Source organism: Sparassis crispa (genome assembly GCF_003851025.1).
Source record: "Sparassis crispa DNA, contig_000006F, whole genome shotgun sequence".
Classification (NCBI taxonomy): domain Eukaryota; kingdom Fungi; phylum Basidiomycota; class Agaricomycetes; order Polyporales; family Sparassidaceae; genus Sparassis; species Sparassis crispa.
In genome coordinates this window covers 1,467,607-1,488,696 of record NW_020939753.1, presented here as the reverse complement: position 1 = coordinate 1,488,696, position 21,090 = coordinate 1,467,607, and the positions used below count along the sequence as shown (strand labels likewise).

The following is a 21,090-nucleotide window of genomic DNA, read 5'->3' as shown; positions in this document are numbered from 1 at the left end:
GCCTGCTTGAAGCCGTCAAGACAGATCTCATGGAGGCCCAGAGGCAGAAACCCATCCGTGCTGAACTGTCCAAATTAAATGTTTGCGATATGTCTCCAATAAAAGGTCACGCTAGCATGCTCACCAACTATGCTTAGGATCCAAGGAATTCTTCAAGTCCCATGTGGACACCTCTCGCAGCAAGCCATGTTCTGCTCGCTGGTTGTCGTTTTCCCTATGCCCCACAGGGGTGGTGCTCTCGCCCTGCGCCACGACAACGAAGAATGGACCTTCGACTCAGCGGCGACGTTTGCGGAGCAATCGGAGCCTTGCATTGGGTACGTCGCGTTCTACAGCGACGTCGAGCACCCAGGTCCTGCCCGTCGAATCCGGCTATCGCGTCACGCTGACATACAATCCGTACTTCGGCTCTGAGGACCTGTATCATACCGTCCCGAACGCCCACCCAAACTCTCTGAATGAATTTCCATTCAGGGACAGGCTCAAAGAGCTTCTAAAAATCCGGCATTCTCACCGCTGGGCGGTACTCTCGGCTTCCGGCTGCGGCATCAGTATCCTCTGGGGACAAAGGGTGCTCGGCGATATGAAAAGAAATGCATGCATACACTGAAAGACTTGCTGGGGTACCTGAAAGGCAGTGACGCCGTCCTCCTACGCATCTGTCGGGAGCTCCACCTGAACGCTTCCGTCCAGCTTCTGTTCCGGGATGCCGACGACGGAGAGAGGGGCGTGGAGGTGCTCTGCGACAGAGTGGTCGACATGTCGGACGATTGCCTGGACACCCAGCTGTGGTGCCACCTTCAAGAGAACTATGGAGGCAAGCTCCTGCGTGCCGTCGATTGGCCGGAGCAACAGCGGGATATCGAGGTGCATTGGGTCACGGAGACGCCGAAGGTGAACTCCATCGAGAGCCCGTACATCGCGTACAGTAACGACGCCAGTGCTGCTCATACTTACATGTATCTGTGTCTCATCATCGAAGTCGGCAAGGCTGGCAATCGTGAGACAGCGGAGTAGACAACGCGGGGGGTCACAGATGCAGGACGGTCATGTCATGGTTGGTCTGTCACTAGAACTTGTATCAGCCTAATTTTGAGAATATACATACTGTCTTGTCTGCATCCGCTACAGAATCAGTCCAGTACTTCGATGCATGGTCGGTTATATACTGGCTTCCACAGGCCATCTTGATGTCACCTACGAATCACGCAGACGATATGAAAGACATCATCGCCTTCAGACGATGCAATTGGGCTCATGCACCATAGTCAATCCAGAATGCAACCACAGACGTTACGACATTACCACTCTGTTCTAAGTACTTGACGTGCCCTGTCCACGGAAAGGAACGCCTAACAACTTGGCATCATGACTCCTGTTGTACATCCTTCAATCTGAAACCGACCGCAACGTATGGTCGCAACTACAACCCAGGAAGAAGCGTGAGATGTGAAGCACGCCAAGAGACGAGACGATGCGCACTCGCGAGTTTTCAATCTCCTCGATTGGCGGTGCGACAAAGAACCGCACTTGCTCGTCAATCAGACGGTACTTCGCCTTTCCGCCTATAACATGCTTTCCAGGTGCGCCTGTGCGATGTCCACCCGGGAGAGTCGCCTGGCGCGTGCCTGTGGAGTTGTCACCGAACTGTTACATTGAACAAATAGGGAGAACAAACCCTTGTAGTAGTCTTTGTTTCCCCGTTTCGGGGTAAGGGTGCGTCGGGACGCCTTTGAGAGTCGGACGAGGGTGGGGAACATGGCTCGCTGGTGAACACGATCACTCACTTCAGCCAAATTGACCGACGGTGAGGTTCCCACGCTCCATGGCCAAACGACGACCTCAGCCCGGCGCACGACGAGCTCGCGGGGTCTCGCATTCTGGCAAATACAGAAGAGAACCTAGAAATGATTCACAGATAGAGGTACTTGAAGACGAGCGGCGTCCTGAGAGCGCTGTTGACGAGGGTCATTCTTCCGGAGAGGACGACGATTCAGGCTCGGAAGATGCGGCGGAAGATAGTGAGAGCTGTGTTCATTGGGAGGTCAGATTATCATGCACTGATGCACCATCGCAGCCTCAGAGACAACAATAGATGTGCCTATTGCTATGTGGGTGAGCTCTGCATACGCTGGACGGTGAAGCATGCGTTGACTGTACGCCGAACGAATATGCAGGACTTCGATCACTGTGACCCTCGCCGATGTTCAGGCAAACGGCTTGCTCGGTTGGGGTTCATGAAGGAACTCAAAGTTGGCCAACGCTTCCGAGGGATCGTTGTATCGTAAGATTTCAGGAGTATCCCATTCTTTAATGACCGACTTCCATTGTGGCGCCAGCCCGAAGGGAACACAGATGGTCAGCCCTGCGGATCGTGATATCGTGCTAAAGAACGGCCTGGCGGTAGTCGAATGTTCGTGGGCAAGACTGGACGATGTGCCGTTTAGGAAGATTGCAAGCCCTCATGAACGTCTCCGTGAGTCTAGCTTTATACATCGTCGGGGGTGATCGCTTGCCCCACGGATGTGCTGACTGCCGCTTAACAGTCCCATACCTAGTGGCGGCGAATCCAGTCAACTACGGGAAACCGTGGAGGCTGAATTGCGTGGAAGCCATCGCCGCGGCCTTTTACATTACGGGTTTCCACCTATACGCAGACAAAGTGCTGAGCAAATTTGGCTGGGGCGCGTCATTCTGGACGGTTAACCGGTACGTCGGATATTGAGGTCTCGAATCGCGGTACTAAGAGCGGCTCGACAGCCAATTCTTCGAACGCTACTCGACTTGTGCTTCAGCAGCAGAAATGGAGGACACGCAGAAAAAAATTATGCAGGATCTCGAGGACGCGTACGTACAGTCCCGCGCTGCGGAACAGTCAGGTGTGTGCGACGCATGAATGACGCGCGGTGGCACTGAAATCTGGACCAGATTACGGCGAGGATCTTCTGTTTGAAAACCCGAACCATCAAAATCACGAGTAGAACATCCCGAACTCCCGATTGCAAGCTCTGTGTAATTCTTACCGCTTTCACATTATATCGTTAGCGTGCATCCGTGAGTGTTTCCTCCTGTGCCTTAAGCATCCTGTCCCACCCAGATAATTGACAGTCATGTTCTGTCTGTTGCAACCTCCCAACTTTGCGAAGGTGAGCCGTATTATCTACCCGTTACTAGTTTATTCAGTCCATTACGAATGCACACTGCAATCCGGAAGGTGACGCAGACATTGGCGCACCTGTAATAACTCTTCGTATTGTCATTTTCTGAGCTGCGCTACGAAGAAGTAGAGGGTGTAATGATATCACAGCAACATTCTTCCGGACCACCTTGGCATGGCAATGCACTCCCGCACGTTCTCAATTCCGCTCATCCAACTAATTAGCCTCTCGAAGCCCATCCCGAATCCTCCATGTGGCGCACCGCCGTACATTCTCAGATCAAGGTACCACCCGTATTCGTCTTCTGGCAGATTGTGTTGGTTCAACGCTTCCTTAAGCACCTCATGCCGTTCCTCGCGCAGCGACCCACCAGCGAGCTCGCCCATGTGCGGGATGAGCAGGTCGAAACACGCGACCGTCTTCCCATCGTCGTTCATGCGCATGTAGAACGGCTTGAGGATTGCGGGGTAGTCCGTCACGAACACGGGTCCGCGCACCAGCGTCTCTGCGAGCCAGCGCTCGTGCTCGCTTTGCAGCGGCTTGCCCCAGCCGGGGTCGAACGCGAACGCACGCGTCGCCCGCTGGTGCGCCTCGAGCTCAGTGACCGCATCGCTGTAGCTGATGCGTACCCATTCTGTTGAGGACGCGGCCGCCTGGAGTACCGCGGCACCCGGGTGATCGTGATCGTTCCATAGAGGCGCCATTGCGTCGCGACTGTTCTGGAGGAGGTCTTTCAGAGACGCCTCCACAAACCTGCAAATATCGTCGACGCTGCGCGTAAATGCCCACTCTGCCTCAAGCATCCAGAACTCGGCGAGATGGCGGCCTGTCTGCGAGCGCTCCGCGCGGAAGCACGGTGAGAGGGTGTACACGCGAGAAATTGCGGTTGCAATGGCTTCGAGGTGCAGTTGGGACGATACAGTGAGGTACGCAGGAAGCCCAAAGAAGTCGCTTCGCTGCGCTGAAGCGTGCTCTGGATGGGATGATGCAGCGATGCCGAAGGTTTCTCCGGCACCCTCGCAGTCACTCGATGTCAGAATCGGAGTGTGTACGTAGCAGAAACCTTGAGTCTTGCGTTCAGTGAGCACAATCGACTACAACGGAGCAGATGCTATACCTCGTAGAAGTGGTGGAGCACGCGCTGTGCGTGGTCTCGCAGGCGAAGCATTGAAGCAATTGTATCTGTACGCGCACGCAGGTGGCAGTGATCGCGGAGATAGTCAACCGTCAAGATCTTCTTCTGTATTGGATATGTCTAGAACGCAGTTATGAGGAGATCTGGCGGAGGAGAAATTCACGATGCGTACGGAGGGGTCGCAGTCTCCCAGAACTTCTACCGAGTCAACTTGAAGTTCCTTGTCCTGTCGAGCTCCTGGGCTGTCCGACAACTTCCCGCCCAGGCGCACACTCGCGCCATTCGTTAAGCTTGCGAGATATTGGCCAACATGCAGAGAATTAAGATATGCGCATCAGAGCGTACCTTTTCGCGAGATCGGTATTTGTGAAGACGGCCTGAAGGCCTCGATCTGAGCTTCCGTCTGAGATGACTGCGAATGCGATGTTCTTCTGCCGACGGACGGATTTAACCCATCCAGTCACCTCTACCGGAGCAGAAACATGGCTCGACAGTAGTTGTCGGATAGTGGGGGGCAGAGAAGTCGACAAGAACCGCCGAAATATCATACTAGCTCATCCACCTGTACTGGCAACGCGGTGACACATAAACGAGTGGGAAGCTGGTATGACTGGAAGCCAAGGTTAGAATAGTTGGAGTTTACTCGTGTCTGTCCTGAGATCAACACCTGTATGACATGTGTAGCTAATAAGTTCTAGGGAAACTGCTTGTGCTGAGTAGAGGCGAGAGGGAGGATCTGTTGGAAAAGTACACAGTTGTACGACGAAAATGATGAGTGAATCTACCAAATAAAGAAAAGGGATACTTGTTGGTCACACTAGGAGCCGTCACATTTTGGAGCATGCCACAGCATCAGCAAGACCGGGAATTTTCTCCAAAGAGATTATAAAGGTGTAATTCCATGTAACTTGCGCAATTTTTTCACCAAGGAATACATTGCATTGTAACCCTGAGTCAGATTGCAGAGTTGCCAACTGGCATAATCAGTTATAAACTCTGGAAACATTTTACAGGTTACGAAGCTCATATAACTTCCTACAAAATTTATTATGCACTTGTAGCACGCAGGCACAGACTGTCCTAAACAGACCGAAACCAATTCATTCAGATCGGTTTTATAATTCTCAAAAGTGGGAGTATTCCAAATTAATTATATCAACATATTATTATTACTGCAGCGGTACAAGACGTACAAAGTGCTCTACATGAGAACTAGTTGGGCCTACTTACGGCTACACCGCCATACCAAGGACCGACCAATATTGGTCCAGGATTGGTCCAAGACCAATCCGACCAATTTGAACCCTAACCCCAAATCGACAGACCAAAATGATCCGAGGATCATGTGATCTCGACGTACAGTTCTATGAAAAGGTATGTTCTCCGCGTTCTCGCAATTGAGACCGCACCAAAAAAAGATAGATTTTACATTGGAATACATTTCATTTTATTCAAATTTACAGAGGGAAGAAGCCAGTACTCACTTTGCAGGAAGGGCCCAACACGGCAGGTAAGGTAAGTACATGGCAGGCAAGGTGGAGTGAGTACGAATAACAAGCAGGCGAGAGCGAAGTCAGCATTTGATGCCTAGGTACACACATGCAGAAGGTGACTGACAGAGCAGGTAGGATAAGTAGTGCAGTGGGGAGAATTCAACGAGAGGCAAACCCTCGGGACAAGGAGTAAGACGGGGGAGCAGGTGCAGTGAACAACATCAGCAAAAGTGCACAATTGTTACAACGGATTCCGACGATTGTAGTATTCGCCCGCATGTGATAACAGGTTAGAATGTCATCGTAAGCCATTAGAATAATGGGGCTGCATTGCGACCTTCGTAATCCCTTCAAATTCGTTGCAATGCTCGGTAACGTAGATGACTGATTGCAATGCCATTACAATGCACTATAAACCTATGTAAGGCAGTTGTAAGAGCTTGTAATGTTGAGCGAACATGGTGATTAATAGTGATTATACTGAAGGCAGAGACTCAAGAAATATTCGACAAGGGAGCACAGAACAACGTCCACGGAACGATCCACTATCAGACTACACTAGGACAGTCATTTACCTGCCTGCGGACTCCAGCTCGTCCATACCGTTTCTTCGACTCCGAGATCCTTTGCATATCCTCGTTCCGATATTCACTGCCCATTCTATGTTCTGTGGCCGGCAGGAATATGAATAGGACCTTGAGCAAACCAGCCCCTTCACGCGGTCTTGGGTCCGACAAACTTGTGTACGTAGCAAAGTAGTCAAAGTCAAAGGCACACGGTGACGGCCCAGTCGGCTTGCGAAGTGACTCTTCCCAATTTGGAAGCTACTCAACAGTGATGACGTAGTACACTTCTCTCCTCCCGGCCATATAAGAGGCGGTCAGTCTCTTCTGGTGTCTTTCACTGCTTTGATTCCTCCTTGTATGTCGACGCATTCTTGGCGGCACAGCCGCTTTTCTGACGACAACATTAATGACAACGACGCCGCAGAAGCGCGCCTCGCCAACGTTAACACCATTTCCACTGAGTGCTTTGCTCTTCTCATTCTACATATGTGCCCTTCCTGCAGGACGTGCCTTAGGAGCTTCTCGTCCATTTAAAGTGACACACTTGTGCCCTTCCACTGCTCACACACCTATCTGTATGACTGCAGTATGTGTTCCGTCTTGTCTTTGCTGTCATGAATTGGGAACAGGATCATGGTACATGCCGTATCGTGATGCATGGAGCTAGTGCTCTCGATGCATACACCACACCAGATCGAGCCTGAGCAGGTGCATGTACTATTGAGTATCCTTTGAACTGCCTAGAATTCACACTTCGCGACCGTCCACAGTGCATATACCGAGTCAAGATTTGGACACCGGCCATACTAGCAGCAGCGGGCTCGCGATGCCCAGCCAGTGAGTAATCGTGCACTCTAGACGGTAACATAGTTGATGCACTCTCTCCGCAGGCCTGCCCGCACTGGACCGGTTTGTCTTCGCAAAGCTCGCGATGTTTCAACTGACATATTGAGCACGTATCATTGCCTGCATGACAACTTACCCAATAAATTCCTTTATTATAGACAGGTCTTTCGTGCAGATGCCAGCAGGAATGTGCGCTCAGACTGCCGCAACGACAGCAACAGTCTGTCAACTTTGAAAGAACGACACTACAGTCAGTAGGCCCCAGGTTCACCGACCTCAATGTATGCACCAAGTGTAGCACTGTCTCACAGCATTCTGCACAGACTGCCTTTGGATTTCTGTACTCTTGCTACCCTCTCCTGGATGGTCTTGTTGGCCCTCGTCGTTGAGATTTCACCGCCTCTGTTTCTCGCTGCCGCTTCTCCTTGCGGTGGCACTTTCTCAACCTTTGTGCTCTCTCGGACATCCAGCTCACCTCTCGATGGTCATCCTGCTCTCGCGCCAGCTCGTGGTGTTCCGGTTTTGTGCTCTCTTTAGGTTTTGCACTGCTCTCCTGTTCTATTTGGCACTCATGCGGACTGTGGTGAACTCTCTGTATTCATATGTAGTCACACCTGTTGTATGTTATGTTGTATTTGCCGCAATGATTACTATATTTCCTGTCCTGTGCTCTGTCCACTGGGAGTAAGTCTATTTGTACAGCCATTATAAGTTGTCCCCTGACATTGCCACTGCTTACAATCCCATCACGATGCCTTATAAACCTGGGAATCCATGGTAATGAGTCCCAAACATTCCAGGTATTCGGAATAGATTGTGTACATTGTGAATGGATTACCAAATATTTTGAAACATTGGGAAATATTCGGAACCCCCGTAGAGAAGTTACAATCCATTACAACTTTGCTCAATAATTTCGAGTGTTGTAACGGATTTCCTAGATTACAATGCTATGTAACCGATGGTAACAGAAGTGCACTTTTGCTGATGAAATAGGGGCAGCGCACACATCACAGATGAGAGTGTGGTCAACGAGAGCCCTACTAGTAACTGTATGGGCGGAGGGCTACAGGGCAGTGGGCAGGACTGTGAGAGCAGGTCAAGAGCAGATGCTGCCAGTGAGAAAGGAAATAAAGCAAAAAGTGAGCTCCGAGCAGCATAGCGCATTCGCTACGCTGCTCATCTGTCTGTCTCGTTGCAGCAATGCAAGAATTGAGGATTTACTATTTACAACTCCTGTTCAAGCACACCTGAGGTCAAGAGCTCAGGCCGTGGTAGTTTCGTGCACCTGCGGTACGGTTAAAGCTTCGCACTTGCTCAGTTGTAGCGAATGCATCATCGCCGCCAGAGGCGGCGCGCCCGAGCATAAGGCTAGTCGCATAGTCTGCAGCCACAGGGAGACCTGGGATGCCTGAGACATCCTTTGCTGTCGCGTTAGATGTAATCGAAGTGGTGAGGGCAGAACAAGATAGAATAGTTTGCTCTCGCCGATGCGCGCATCACGGTCGGCGAGAAATTCCTTGGTACGATTTTGGCGCGAAGCGCCAAAATCCTTGGGTGGTCCCCGGCCCGCCTGCCACGGGGAAAATCCTTGGAATGACCAATTTGCCCCAACTTACTGCACGAAAACCCGCGTGCCGCCATAACGCCCACTTACTGCAGTAACATCTGCATGCCGCCATAACAAACAAATAGTTAGGCCCACTTACCGCACCAACACCCGCGTACCGCCATAACAACCAACACTAGAAAAACGTACCTACACTTTCACCCAGAGACATAAAACAATAGAGATTGAAATAGAACGCACCGTGAGTCGCTCCAACCACGAGAGCCCGACCAAGCAGCGCGCAACAACAAACCCGGTAGACCTATACATATAGTTAGCCGCGTGTAACGGCACTCACCTGGCATGCACATTGAACTGACAGAGGCTGCAAATTTATACGTGAGTGAGGGTGGCGAGAATTGTCGGTGGACGGTAGTCGCGATGCATCGAGATTAGCCTCAGACTTGCCTCAGAGTCGCCTCGAAACAGCTTCGGATCTCCCCTGGGAGGGTATACCACACCTCTCAGCCCTGCGTCGACCTCTACGTGGTCCAGAGGACTAGTACCTTGTAATCCCCTGGGATAACAAGGGAAGCTAACAGGTGCAAAGACAATCAACCAACGGACACACTTGACACGCTCAGTGCTGCTCCCCTAATCCCCACTGGGATACACACAAAAACGTGCACTTTGCACAAGGACTCACGTCCTCAGACTCACACACATACACAACCACGTAACCAGCCCCAACGAAACTCATTCTGAATCCATACCCCCCCCTGTACACGACAACTCCACCCTAACCCTACTGACATCGCCCACAATGGCATCATTATGTAACTAACCACGCGGAGCGGCCTGAGGCCCCTGTGGCACGTGACTAGTTGACAAAGTACATAGGGAAATGCCAAGTTCACTGAACACCTTCTGTCGGAAACCTAAAAGAACGAAAACCATATATTCTAGAGGCCCCTATAATCCAACTCTTGTGACTGCCACTCGAAATACGTTGATGAAAAGTCAGCCAAATACCAATTTCAAGCAAACAAGCGCCTCGCGTAATTACGCGACAGACGCGCATTCAAAGAATATTAAAGCAACAATCAATGGCCATCATGAAAAAGAGGACAATGACTATGCCATCCCTCCTGTACTAGTTACCCCCCTTTCATCTCTCTACAAAGCCTCCACGCGATGAACTGCTACCCCCCAATCCAACCTTAAAGTCAATCCAAGGCCTATACATTGCACTACCACACCCATCTGACATAACACCCCTAGGGGAAATCTGCTCACGACCTGACACATGTACCTCCAGCAGACCCCTTATCGAATTCTTTGCCGACACACTCACTCTATGGATCGACAGACCACATTGAATCCCCACTCCATCTACCTCATGGACAGTTGTCTTCCCAGCATACCGACTCATCGGAATTGGATCCCATATCAAGGTCCACCCTCTGGGGAAGGGGATTATCACAGAGATATGTTATGTCGGGACTCACAACATCACCCTCAAGATCCTTGAAACAATGCGTGGAGAAACCATATACATCTCTGTCAAATGTGATTGGACGAGCATCACAGACACCGAGATATCACACTTCCAAAAACGCAAAGCACAAAACCTCTGAGCGGCCCGGGCTGCCTAGCATGACCTCCGAACCACACGTGTAAGCACCTACTCTCACAAACCAAATGCCCCATAATGACTACACGCAGAGACTACTATTCCCCACGATTCCTAGCCTGTTGTACCAGCTCGTTTATATGAATCAACCTTGCGCCCAATGCCCTATTAACGCAAAGTGAACCATCTTGTCAACAACTCCGCAAACAGCTCCCACACAAGAGAAGATGCGAATATCGTCCGCTGGCCAGCTGCCCGATCTAAAATTAGACACGACAACCTTGCATGAACAGGAGAACGACAATGACGACATCCCTGCCCCTCAGCTAAAGCGACATAACATGCCCTACCCTCCAAAATGCACGAATACTGTAGACCGTAGGAACGCCAAACTGACCCCTACAACCTCATTAAAAGCTAAGTCTCAACCACTCCGGACCCTTACCACATACCTGACGACGAGGCCTTATGGCACGGTGCAGTCGAGCCTCTACACGTGCGCCGACGGAACAGCCCAGCAATCGCATATGCCGCAGAATGACGTAAACAAATAGACATGCAAATCCCCTAGCGAAGTACGTCCCTCCCCAATGACCCGCCGCACGTGCCAGCAAACGGCTCTCCTAGCAGCAGCTCGCCAAGAAAAACAAGCCCAATCCAACCAGGAAGAAATTGGTAGATATGCCCGCTCCAATAAATTCACGTCTAATGAGAAACCACAGACACAGAAACTATGCCGCAGCCGCCGCCATTGAAAATTTCCAAAATCGGCCATCATGCCCATAAGGCAGCCCCCACAGCGCAGGACAAGACTGATACCAAGGAGGACCAAACTGCGATCGCAACAACAATGATGCAGCCGCCCCGCGTTTCCGCGAGCACTGACACTCCAGTACCCATGTCGATGCTCGTTACCATGACCGCCATCGTGCAACCCTCTGTACCTCAACAGATCGACAGCACAATCCCCCATGATGCTCGAATGACCCCTTGTCCCGTGTCAGCAATTCGTAGGATCTCTGGAGCATACGAGGCTCTGGGACAGGACGATATCCCGCTAGCAGAGATGCTTGCCAGGATCCAAGGACTCACAAAGGAACAACAAGTACAGACACTTGTGATGCTGTCCAAGTACATTGGCTTTCAAGAGGAGCCACTGAAACAAGGCCAGACAAGCATCTCAGGCCTGACGAGTCCCGCCCCACAGACGAATACCGACATTCGAGCTAACCACCAGACCTCTGGCAGAACCGAGCCGCACACCGATGGCATAGCGAAGTGTAACAGAAGCATTGAACGCGCTCTCGAGGAGCCTCAGTTGCAACACCCCCTGCACCTAACGCTGCACAATGAAGTGGAGATGTGAGAGCAGATGGAACACGTACGTCCGAACAACAATGCCAACTACCCTCACTTACCCACTCTAGTTCATCCCTGATGACCAGCTACCTCTCGAGCCTGCTACTCCTCTGCAGCAGACCAGACCGGCGCAGGAACCCGGGGAATACCAGACCGACGAGGAAATCTCTCCGAGGACCTCCTCTCCCCTCTCTCAATCCGACGACCCCTTCCTCCCCTCCTCCCCCACTGAGGACTGTGTGCAAAGGGACCCCCGCCGTCTCATACCTCACCAGCTGAAGGTCCAACTCGAGAGTGCCCCGGCACTCCCTGACACCCAGACACCCAACATCGCGCCTGCTCCAAACATTCCACCCGCGGAGCCGAGAAGGAAAGGCTTGCATGCCACGACAATGAAAGTGGACACACCGCACCCGTGCACAGGACGTTTTCTAAATGCACCGAAGGACTCATCCCACACGCATATCATTGCCCAGATCGCGGCAGCTAACCAGCAGCCAACGCAACCAGAGGATGAAGTGGACCCTCAAGTAACTAGTAATCTGCAGGATGCCGCATCTCATGCGGACCTTATCACCCAGATAGCTGTTGCTGCCTAACACCAGACATAGCCGGTGGCTACAGCAGTTCCAAATGCTCCGGCTCTGACTCTCACGCCGACGCCTGCGGAGGGCTTCCCTGACATCTACGGGCACCAGCCATACTTCTTCATCGACAACCTGGCACGCGACCTGATGGATGCCTGGGGCAAGCATGACATGGCCCGCGTTGCTATCATGCCGCTAGGATCAAGTGCAAATGACTGAGTTCTCCAACCATACCTGATGACGAAGATCACGAAAACCTTAGAACACGCACACCAGATCCCCAAAGTCATGATGAACCACCCGCACCTGCTCTACGACTCTAAGCTCATCAACGATGCCCTCTACTCCTTCGTCGCCTTCAACATAACGAAGTCCCAGAAGAGAGACATCATCGTGCAGTATTGCTACCTGACTCCTGAGGTCTCCTTCGTTGCAATGGACTTCGTCTGGGAGGTGCCGCAGTATGTATGCACCTTTGCAGGCTTCACCAACCACTCCTTCCAGGACATCCCGAAGCTCATCCTCGACCGCCTCGTCAACCCGCAGAGCATCCAACAGCTCCTTGGCATAGTCGGATATGATGCCCGAGGTCAAAAGCAGACCGATGACACCCTCCGCTCAATCCAGATCCGTACAGTAGACATTTGCGATGACATCGGTGTAATCTCACAGGCCTATAACGTGTACATTGACATACCGCCGATCAACCTCGAGCAATGGAACACATGGCACAGCTTTGTTACCAGCCTCACCTTCAACACCCAGTGGCAAGGTACTGGCCGTGCACTCCCTCCTCGCCGTTGCTCCTACTGTCATGCCGCTGACCACATTGTCGACATGTGCCCCTTCCCTACCCTCCCCGGATGGTGCGCGAACAGGGCGGCACGCAACATCGGCCGGCATGCAGCAGTTATCGTGGTCTCTCTCGAGGGCGCGGATATGATAACTGCCCGCGCGGATGGGGAATGGGGCGCGCCTAAATCTCTGACGACGCTCTAATGCCTACCAATGGCCCCTTCCTGCCTAGCCCCCTACCTTTCTTCCTATGTCTACACCCTAACTCACAGAGCTATCCCCTTACATATTTATTTTCATAGTATCATGGTGAACACAGAACGTCCTTGTAGCTCCTGCGTAGCCACATACCCGATACAATATATTACTTTGCACTTGCAACATACACAATGGAAACCATAATGCAACCTCGAAACCCGGATCTCGCTCAAGATTGCATTCTGCCACCCCTCTTCACTCTGGCCCAAATACACTGACCGTGATGGGACAGGAAAGCCAGAGTGCTCCCTCGAAATGCAACCACATTTCAAAGCGGAGGCCTATTTAGGCCCTGACGAGCCACACCAAGAGGCTGAAGCCATAGAAATGAACCACTGCTTTACCGCGGAACACAGCGTCTCTCACCACATGGCATAGTCACCTTTGGAGCCATAGGTCAATGGCGCCCCGGTCCGATGCATAGCTGTAAGTCGATACCCGGTACACTCAGCAACCACATATAATTCAGAAAACCCCACAAACCCGGTCTTGACACACGGTAATGGCTCGAGCCTCCCCCGTCCTAGAGGTGGAACTGGGCTACCCGCTGCCCACTCCCCCAATGACAGGACAGGAGAGTTAGGTGACAGGCATCGGGATCCTCTCCCTCAACAAACACCAGACTCACAACCAATACCGTCAATGGCGCACCCGATGAACAGGAGCAGCAATCATCGTGGCAGGTGCCAGCGCAAAATTCAATGAAAGACTAAAGCACACCTTAAGATTGCATCTCTAAACATGCGAGGCAAGGGACAAACACCAATCTCAACCTACAAATAAGTGGACTCAGATCCACCAACTCATGCGAGACAATAAAATAGGCATCCTAGCTCTCCAAGAAACACACCTTGACCAAGAATATGTAGACTGACTGCACAGACAATTTGGACACCGCCTATGTATCCACTTCTCATCTTCCCCAGATGCCACCAATGCTCAAGGTGTCGCCATAGTCCTTAATAGAGAACAAACAAATATAAAAAATGTAAAAATCAAGAAACTTATTCCTGGACGAGCACTTTACCTCTCCCTCCCATGGCATACAGACCTAACCTTAAACATCCTAACAATATATGCACCAAATGACCCCAGAGATAATGCAGACTTCTAGAAACAACTAGATGACACCTGGGAAATTCATGACCTCCCTTACCCAGATGTCCTACTGGGAGACTTTAACATGGTTGAGGGTGCTCTAGACCGCTTTCCGAGTCACACTGACCCAACTGAAACCATGCAAACCCTAATGGACCTTAAACAACACCTCCTCCTGCAAGACGGGTGGAGACACGAACATTCAAATGCAAGAGCATTTTCCTTCCACCAACAGAGTACAGGGAGTAAATCTCGGATTGACCGCATATATGTAAATGAGCAAATAATGGAATCAGCCTCTGATTGGATGATTAATGACACCGCAATACACACAGACCACAAGTTAGTATCTGTCCATATATCGAATAAGCAAACACCATACATAGGGAAAGGAAGGTGGACAATCTCACTACATATACTACAAAATGAACGCTTTCTCAACACAGTTGATTACCTCAGCAGGAAACTTGCACAAGATATACAGGACAATGAATCTGACCGCACCATCACAAAAAACCCACAAATATTATTCAAAGACTTTAAAGATCAAGTCCTAAAAGAAGCTAAACTGGCAGCATGGAAAGCTATCCCCCGAACACAAATACAAATAGATAACCTCAAGACACAACTTGACCTCCTACTTAATGACTCAGGCTACATAAATGATGCTGACCTACGACTATCAGCAGACCTAATCCAACATCGCATTACAGAACTCGAGATAGCTCGCAGCCACAAGGCACGAAAAATGTCTGCAGCTCAATATCAACTAGCTGCAGAAACATCAAGTAAATACTGGTCCAAAATAAATAAAGAAGTACGCCCGAGAGACATCATGTTCTCCTTGAAAATGCCTGGCTCATCACCTCCAGAATACGTAACTCGCTCTGACAAAATGGCCAAGCTAGCGCGTGATTACCATGAATCCATCCAGTCAAATGGCCCCCATGCCTCTGCACAGGAACGTGAAACTGCAACCCTACACACTCTGGGAGCAATTCCCAGTAAGGCAAAGCTGAACACCCCATCTCACCTATCTGAAAATATCACAGAAGACACAGTTCTTCAAGCCCTCCTGGCCTCACAAAATGGAAAAGCTTCAGGTATAAATGGAATCCCATATGAACTGTGGAAAGCCCTCCACTCACGCTTCCTCGCCAAAACAAATGAAGGACTCCCGGCCTTCAATGTTATCCGTACCCTGACCTGGACATATAATGACATTGAAACCCATGGAACTATACCAGAAGCAAGCTTCGCTACAGGCTGGCTATGCCCAATATACAAGAAGAATGATTGGCGAGACATTGCCAATTATCGGCCCATAACATTACTAAACACTGATTACAAAATATTCACCAAAGCTTTGTCCCTACACCTATCAGTAATTGCACCCAAACTTATTCACCCTGCTCAAGCAGGGTTTGTCCCTGGCCGGAATATACATGACCAAATTCGCTTGTCACGCCTTATGATTGACTATGCAGAAGCAGTAGAAGAAAATGGAGCCATAATTGCATTAGATCAGGAGAAAGCTTATGATCGCATTGCACATGACTACCTATGATGTACCCTTGAAGCCTTCAACCTTCCTACCCTCTTTATAAACACAATTCGATCTCTCTACCATCATGCAGAAACTGTCATTATTATTAATGGGGAAATCAGTGCCCCCTTCCATGTTACTAGGGGAGTACGCCAAGGCGATCCAATATCATGTCTCCTTTTCGACATTGCAATTGAACCTCTCGCATGCCTTCTCAGATCCTCATCACTCCATGGTTTTCACATTCCTGGTGTACCTGACCGCCTGATTACTACACTCTTTGCGGATGACACAACTGTATACCTAGCAGAATCAGATGACTTCCACACTCTACAACAAATACTTGACCTATGGTGCATAGCCGCCAAAGCAAAATTCAATGTTCACAAGACCGAAATCATACCAATAGGAAACCCAGAATACCGCACTGAATTGATCACCAGCCGGAAAATCCACCCGACAGCTTTGCCCTTCCCATCTAATACCCACATTGCCAAGGATGGGGAAGCAATCCGAATTCTTGGTGGCTGGATTGGGAACCACGTTGAGCCCACTACACAGTGGCCCATGGTGATAGAGAAAATACAAGCAGCTCTCACACGCTGGAACAAAAGTCACCCATCTCTCAAAGGACGCCGCCTTGTAGTGCAAATGATTGTAGGAGGTATGACACAATTTCTTACTACTGTTCAAGGAATGCCCAAACATATTGAGAAGAGCCTGATCTCAATAATCCGAAAATTCATATAGGATGACAATCGCATTCCACTCATCAACATTAAAACCCTATACCTCCCAACCAGCCAAGGAGGACTTGGTCTCCTTGACCTCACCAGTCGTAACCTTGCAATTGACCTTAAATGGCTACGACCCTTCCTAGACCTCTCCCCATCCCGCCCCTTGTGGGCCTTCCTAGCCGATGTTCTTATCAATAAATGTGTTGCATCCAGCTCCGGAAATGTACAGAAACACTCTCAGATTAATGTCTTTCTTCAGACATGGGACACAACCACCCACTCACGCTCCAAACTACCACAAGACCTTCTCAGAATGCTGCGTGCTGGGAAATTATACAATACTAACTTTGCCGCACTCAAACTACCCCCATCTCTCAAGAAGCAACTCCCATTTTGGTATCATATTGGAGCAAGCTCTCTACTCCGCCACCTAAATAACACACCAACCTCTAAATGCCTCCGCAGTGTACACAATGTTCAATCTGTAGGTGACCTTCTGCATGTCACTAAATGACAGCATGATCCAAACATGTCTCCTTCACACCTTCCTCGTAGAAACTGTCGATGTACACAATGTGCAACTGACTGGTCCAAAGGGTGTGAACACCCACACCACTGTATGAAGGCTGCCCTCCATGTCATCTCTCTCCTGGGCCCCAAGTGGAACCCAGAGATAAACCCGACACCAGACAACCTCTCTCTCACTAAACAGCGGAGACGATGTAACTGGGAAGCAGCACAAAATCAGGACAGAATACTCTTTGACCCATCCACCACCACCCCTGGCCCCCTAGCAAATGTCTTTCAAGTCTTCACAGACTCCACCATAGTCAGTGCACAACCCCCAAAAAGACTGGGAAGAGGCATTCCAAATGATACAGTCACAATCTACACTGATGGATCCTGCATCAAAAATGGTGAAGCAACAGCACAAGCAGGTAGCGGAATTTGGTATGGACCTAACGATCCACGAAACAAAGCACTTCGCCTTCCGGATGGTATGGCATCCAACCAGGCAGGTGAAATTGCCGCAATTCTATACACTACCCAGACAACAGCAATGAATGCCCCCCTCCACATCATTAGTGACTCCCGATATGCCATAGATGGCCTCACCAAACACCTCCCACACTGGGAAGATGAGGGGTGGATTGGGACCCACAATGCACCCCTCTTTCAAGCAACAGCAGCATCCCTCCATCAAAGAGCAGCAATCACCTCCTTCAAATGGGTCAAAGGTCATTCAGGAGAGGAAGGAAATTCAGGAGCAGACGAGCTTGCACGTCAAGGGGCCCTTAAAAACACCCCAGATGACCTTGACCTATCAATCCCCATTTCCCTGCAATTGACAGGAGCGAAAATCTCATGCCTAACACAAAAATTAGCCTACCGGGGCATACGGGCCACTCTCCTAACCCCCCCCCCCTGACCTGCAACCATAGCCCACTTAGACATCACCAGATATGCCATACTGTCCCACACGGAAATAACCCCAACAGACTCTACCATTTGGAAATCCCTCCAATCTCCTGCATTCACCAGACCCATATCTGATTTTCTGTGGAAGTGTATGCATAATGCGCTCCACTGCGGATCCTTCTGGGATAAGATACCCAACTATGAACATAGATCCCTCTGCCCAGTATGCGACACTCTAGAATCCATCGAGCATATCCTCTGTGAATGCTCTGCATCAGGCCAACAAATAATCTGGAATCTCACCCGACAACTCTGGGGAAAAAAGGACCCCCGATGGTACCCCCCTTCTCTCGGAACCATCCTAGGATGCGGCACCGTTGCCTTCCGCTCAGAACAAGGCAAAATACGACTTGGCGCCACCCGCCTTTACCGCATTCTTATGTCGGAGGCCGCTTACCTCATCTGGAAACTACGATGTGAACAAAGGATATCTAAGGAGGACGACAAATCACAATGGCATGCACCGGCTGAGATAACCAACAGATGGAAGTATGCCATAAACAAGCGACTACAACTAGACTGCGCCATGACACGTACCCATTTCGGCGCCAAAGCCCTCCCCAAGCAACTCGTTCTGCAGACTTAGAGCGGCACCTTGGACCACGAAGATCAATTACCTGATGATTGGACTCTGCACAATAAGGTTTTAGTGGGTATGGATCCTCCCCATGTCCCCAGTACTTGAGGAGGATCGAGCCCCACACTGCCCCTCGCGGTGTGCGTAAATGCATTTTCCTCCTTGGAGGCCGGGTGAAACTCCCGACTAAGCAGGCGGATGGGGACAGATCAATTATCTGGCTGCCTATCCTGCCGTTACACTCCTCCCAAAAAACAAAAAAAAAAAGAAAAAAAAAACAGCTTCGGATCTTTTCGCTGTGAGGGCCTGGACCAGAGCCTTGCCTTAATGCTTGCATTTGGTGCGGTATTCGGGGGCCTGAATATGAGCAACTCGGAGCGAGTTCTGCGGAGAGCGCTAGTAGACGCCCAATAGCCGCTCCTTACAACATTATATGTAGGCGTCTGGGAGTTCTTCCGATTGTGTAACTTGGTGAGCAACGTTTGACTTGGGTTACATCGCTCGACAACTCTTTGTCGACATGTATTTTTGTTCTAACTTGTGTATCAATTTCTGTTCTATGTAATCTTCTTTATAGACCTCTACTACCTTTACTTTGATTACAAATCGGTTTAAATATTACTAGTCCTGTGTAACTTACACAACGCTTGCTACCCCGATGTAACTGGTGTAACTTTACATAAAAATTTCCCGCTTTTGCTGATGAGCACGTGATGACTTTATGGCGCGTCAAACGCGTCTCCCAAATTCGAGCTCACCTCCCTTTAGTAGTACTACTACTAGTAGTACTAGTAGTAGTACAGTACTGTATCAAACTAGGCAGTCATAGCCCCAAACCGAACTGATTCGATATTAACATGCATCGCAGTCATGCAATGCGTATCCTCTTTGATTCCGCCGTGGAACAATTTGAAGCCATGGCGTTCACTCTTCATTCCCCCCAGTCTATGACACTTCGACATGTCAAGCCCTCACCAACGGAGTAAGTCCAATACCTCCACACGCTCTTCCTTCTCCGCCTCTCCCGAGTCAGGACACTTCAGCACGTCCTTGGAGGCTAGCATGAACTCCGTCGAGGAGAGGCTTCATCTATGAAATCAAAAATCTCATTGACTCTGGCTTCTCCACCGATGAACTGGAGTGACACGCTCATCTTCTGATTGACAGTTGAAGGAGACTGTCGAGTACAACCAACCTTCTTGGACGAAAGGCAGGCATTCCAGCCTTCGGCTCTACTGCATCCTTCAAGCTATGGTTCATCATGCCTCTGATTGCAGTGGAGAGACGGGTAGGTGGTACACGATTTCCACCATCTGGCCACGGAGCTACGTTCAAAATCGCACTCTGCTCGAGCTTAGAGATCTTGCCACCACATGGCTATCACAGTTGCTCATCATATGTAAGATGATCAGTTTTTTTTTCGAGTGTACTGAACTGCATTCTAATAGTCAGGATCAGAGGTTCACGTAACCGGCAGCAAAACGGGACACCGTCTGTCATTGCAACGCTCAGCCTGGATGATACCGCTTCTCGAGTCAAATGAAGGTGCATTAAGGTCGCCGTCCGAGATGTTCAAGCTACAGGTACGATTTTCGTGTATATCTTCCGTGGCTGCGTCTTTACTCCCAGATTTGCAGCGGCATAGTTACAAATGCGCTATTACGGGTCTGCATGATCTCAGATTTTCCGGCTACGCGGGAGATCCCAAGGATGTCACATTGTAAGTCGCGCCATCGCTGAATTTGAACCTCCAGAATTGGGAAATAAGATATCGGTCAGTCTTCAAGCTTTCAGTCAGGTATGTAGTGGATCGTCGCTAATTCTAATTTATTGATAGTATCTCTCTGTGGACACAACTTTCGATATCTTGGAGAATTATGCTTCCATGCCAATGTAAGATATTTCGGACCTCCGCTATGTCACCGACGATCCGTCGAACGGGGTCACGATAGAGCTGCACTCTCGCAGAAGGTTCGATGACTTTGCGTGGAGCCTGAAACAAACGGTGGTACGTGAGAATACAATTCGATCCTCTATGTGATAGCCGACTTTCATTGGAGAATCTAGGTCCGAAACACGTACAAAGTCATCCATCATCGTCAAGCACAAGGGTTGTAAGACCAACCAGAAGAGGTCACGTTCATCGACCAGAGTGCCGAATTTGCTGAAGCAGAATCCTCTCCGCCTTTCAAGCGCCAGCCTACACGAGTAGCCATGTCTTCACGGCAAGGCACCGGCCTGCCTGATCCTCTGTTTCTCCGAATTAACTCAGTG

At 50.1% G+C, this 21,090-nt stretch overlaps 5 protein-coding genes across 5 annotated transcripts; 3 read left to right on the top strand and 2 right to left on the bottom strand.

Annotated features, from left to right (window-relative positions):
* Positions 1-597: 597 nt before the first annotated feature.
* Positions 598-1,017, top strand: SCP_0705240 (hypothetical protein; the record flags this gene model as incomplete). Its single annotated transcript, XM_027760449.1, has 1 exon — positions 598-1,017. One exon carries the CDS (start codon positions 598-600, stop codon positions 1,015-1,017), a length of 420 nt encoding a protein of 139 aa, XP_027616250.1.
* A 349-nt stretch (positions 1,018-1,366) lies between these two features.
* SCP_0705230 (hypothetical protein) lies at positions 1,367-1,760 on the bottom strand (the record flags this gene model as incomplete). Its single annotated transcript, XM_027760448.1, has 3 exons — positions 1,367-1,423; positions 1,483-1,628; positions 1,679-1,760. 3 exons carry the CDS (start codon positions 1,758-1,760, stop codon positions 1,367-1,369), a joined length of 285 nt encoding a protein of 94 aa, XP_027616249.1.
* A 65-nt stretch (positions 1,761-1,825) lies between these two features.
* SCP_0705220 (Ribosome biogenesis protein) lies at positions 1,826-2,981 on the top strand (the record flags this gene model as incomplete). Its single annotated transcript, XM_027760447.1, has 7 exons — positions 1,826-2,021; positions 2,078-2,115; positions 2,178-2,284; positions 2,340-2,476; positions 2,547-2,709; positions 2,761-2,879; positions 2,929-2,981. The coding sequence occupies 7 exons, from the start codon at positions 1,826-1,828 to the stop codon at positions 2,979-2,981; spliced, it is 813 nt and encodes a 270-aa protein (XP_027616248.1).
* A 320-nt stretch (positions 2,982-3,301) lies between these two features.
* Positions 3,302-4,841, bottom strand: SCP_0705210 (Asparagine--tRNA ligase, mitochondrial; the record flags this gene model as incomplete). Its single annotated transcript, XM_027760446.1, has 4 exons — positions 3,302-4,228; positions 4,276-4,413; positions 4,466-4,583; positions 4,639-4,841. The coding sequence occupies 4 exons, from the start codon at positions 4,839-4,841 to the stop codon at positions 3,302-3,304; spliced, it is 1,386 nt and encodes a 461-aa protein (XP_027616247.1).
* A 6,272-nt stretch (positions 4,842-11,113) lies between these two features.
* Positions 11,114-13,325, top strand: SCP_0705200 (hypothetical protein; the record flags this gene model as incomplete). Its single annotated transcript, XM_027760445.1, has 4 exons — positions 11,114-11,734; positions 11,808-12,269; positions 12,351-12,531; positions 12,589-13,325. 4 exons carry the CDS (start codon positions 11,114-11,116, stop codon positions 13,323-13,325), a joined length of 2,001 nt encoding a protein of 666 aa, XP_027616246.1.
* Between the last annotated feature and the right edge of the window lie 7,765 nt (positions 13,326-21,090).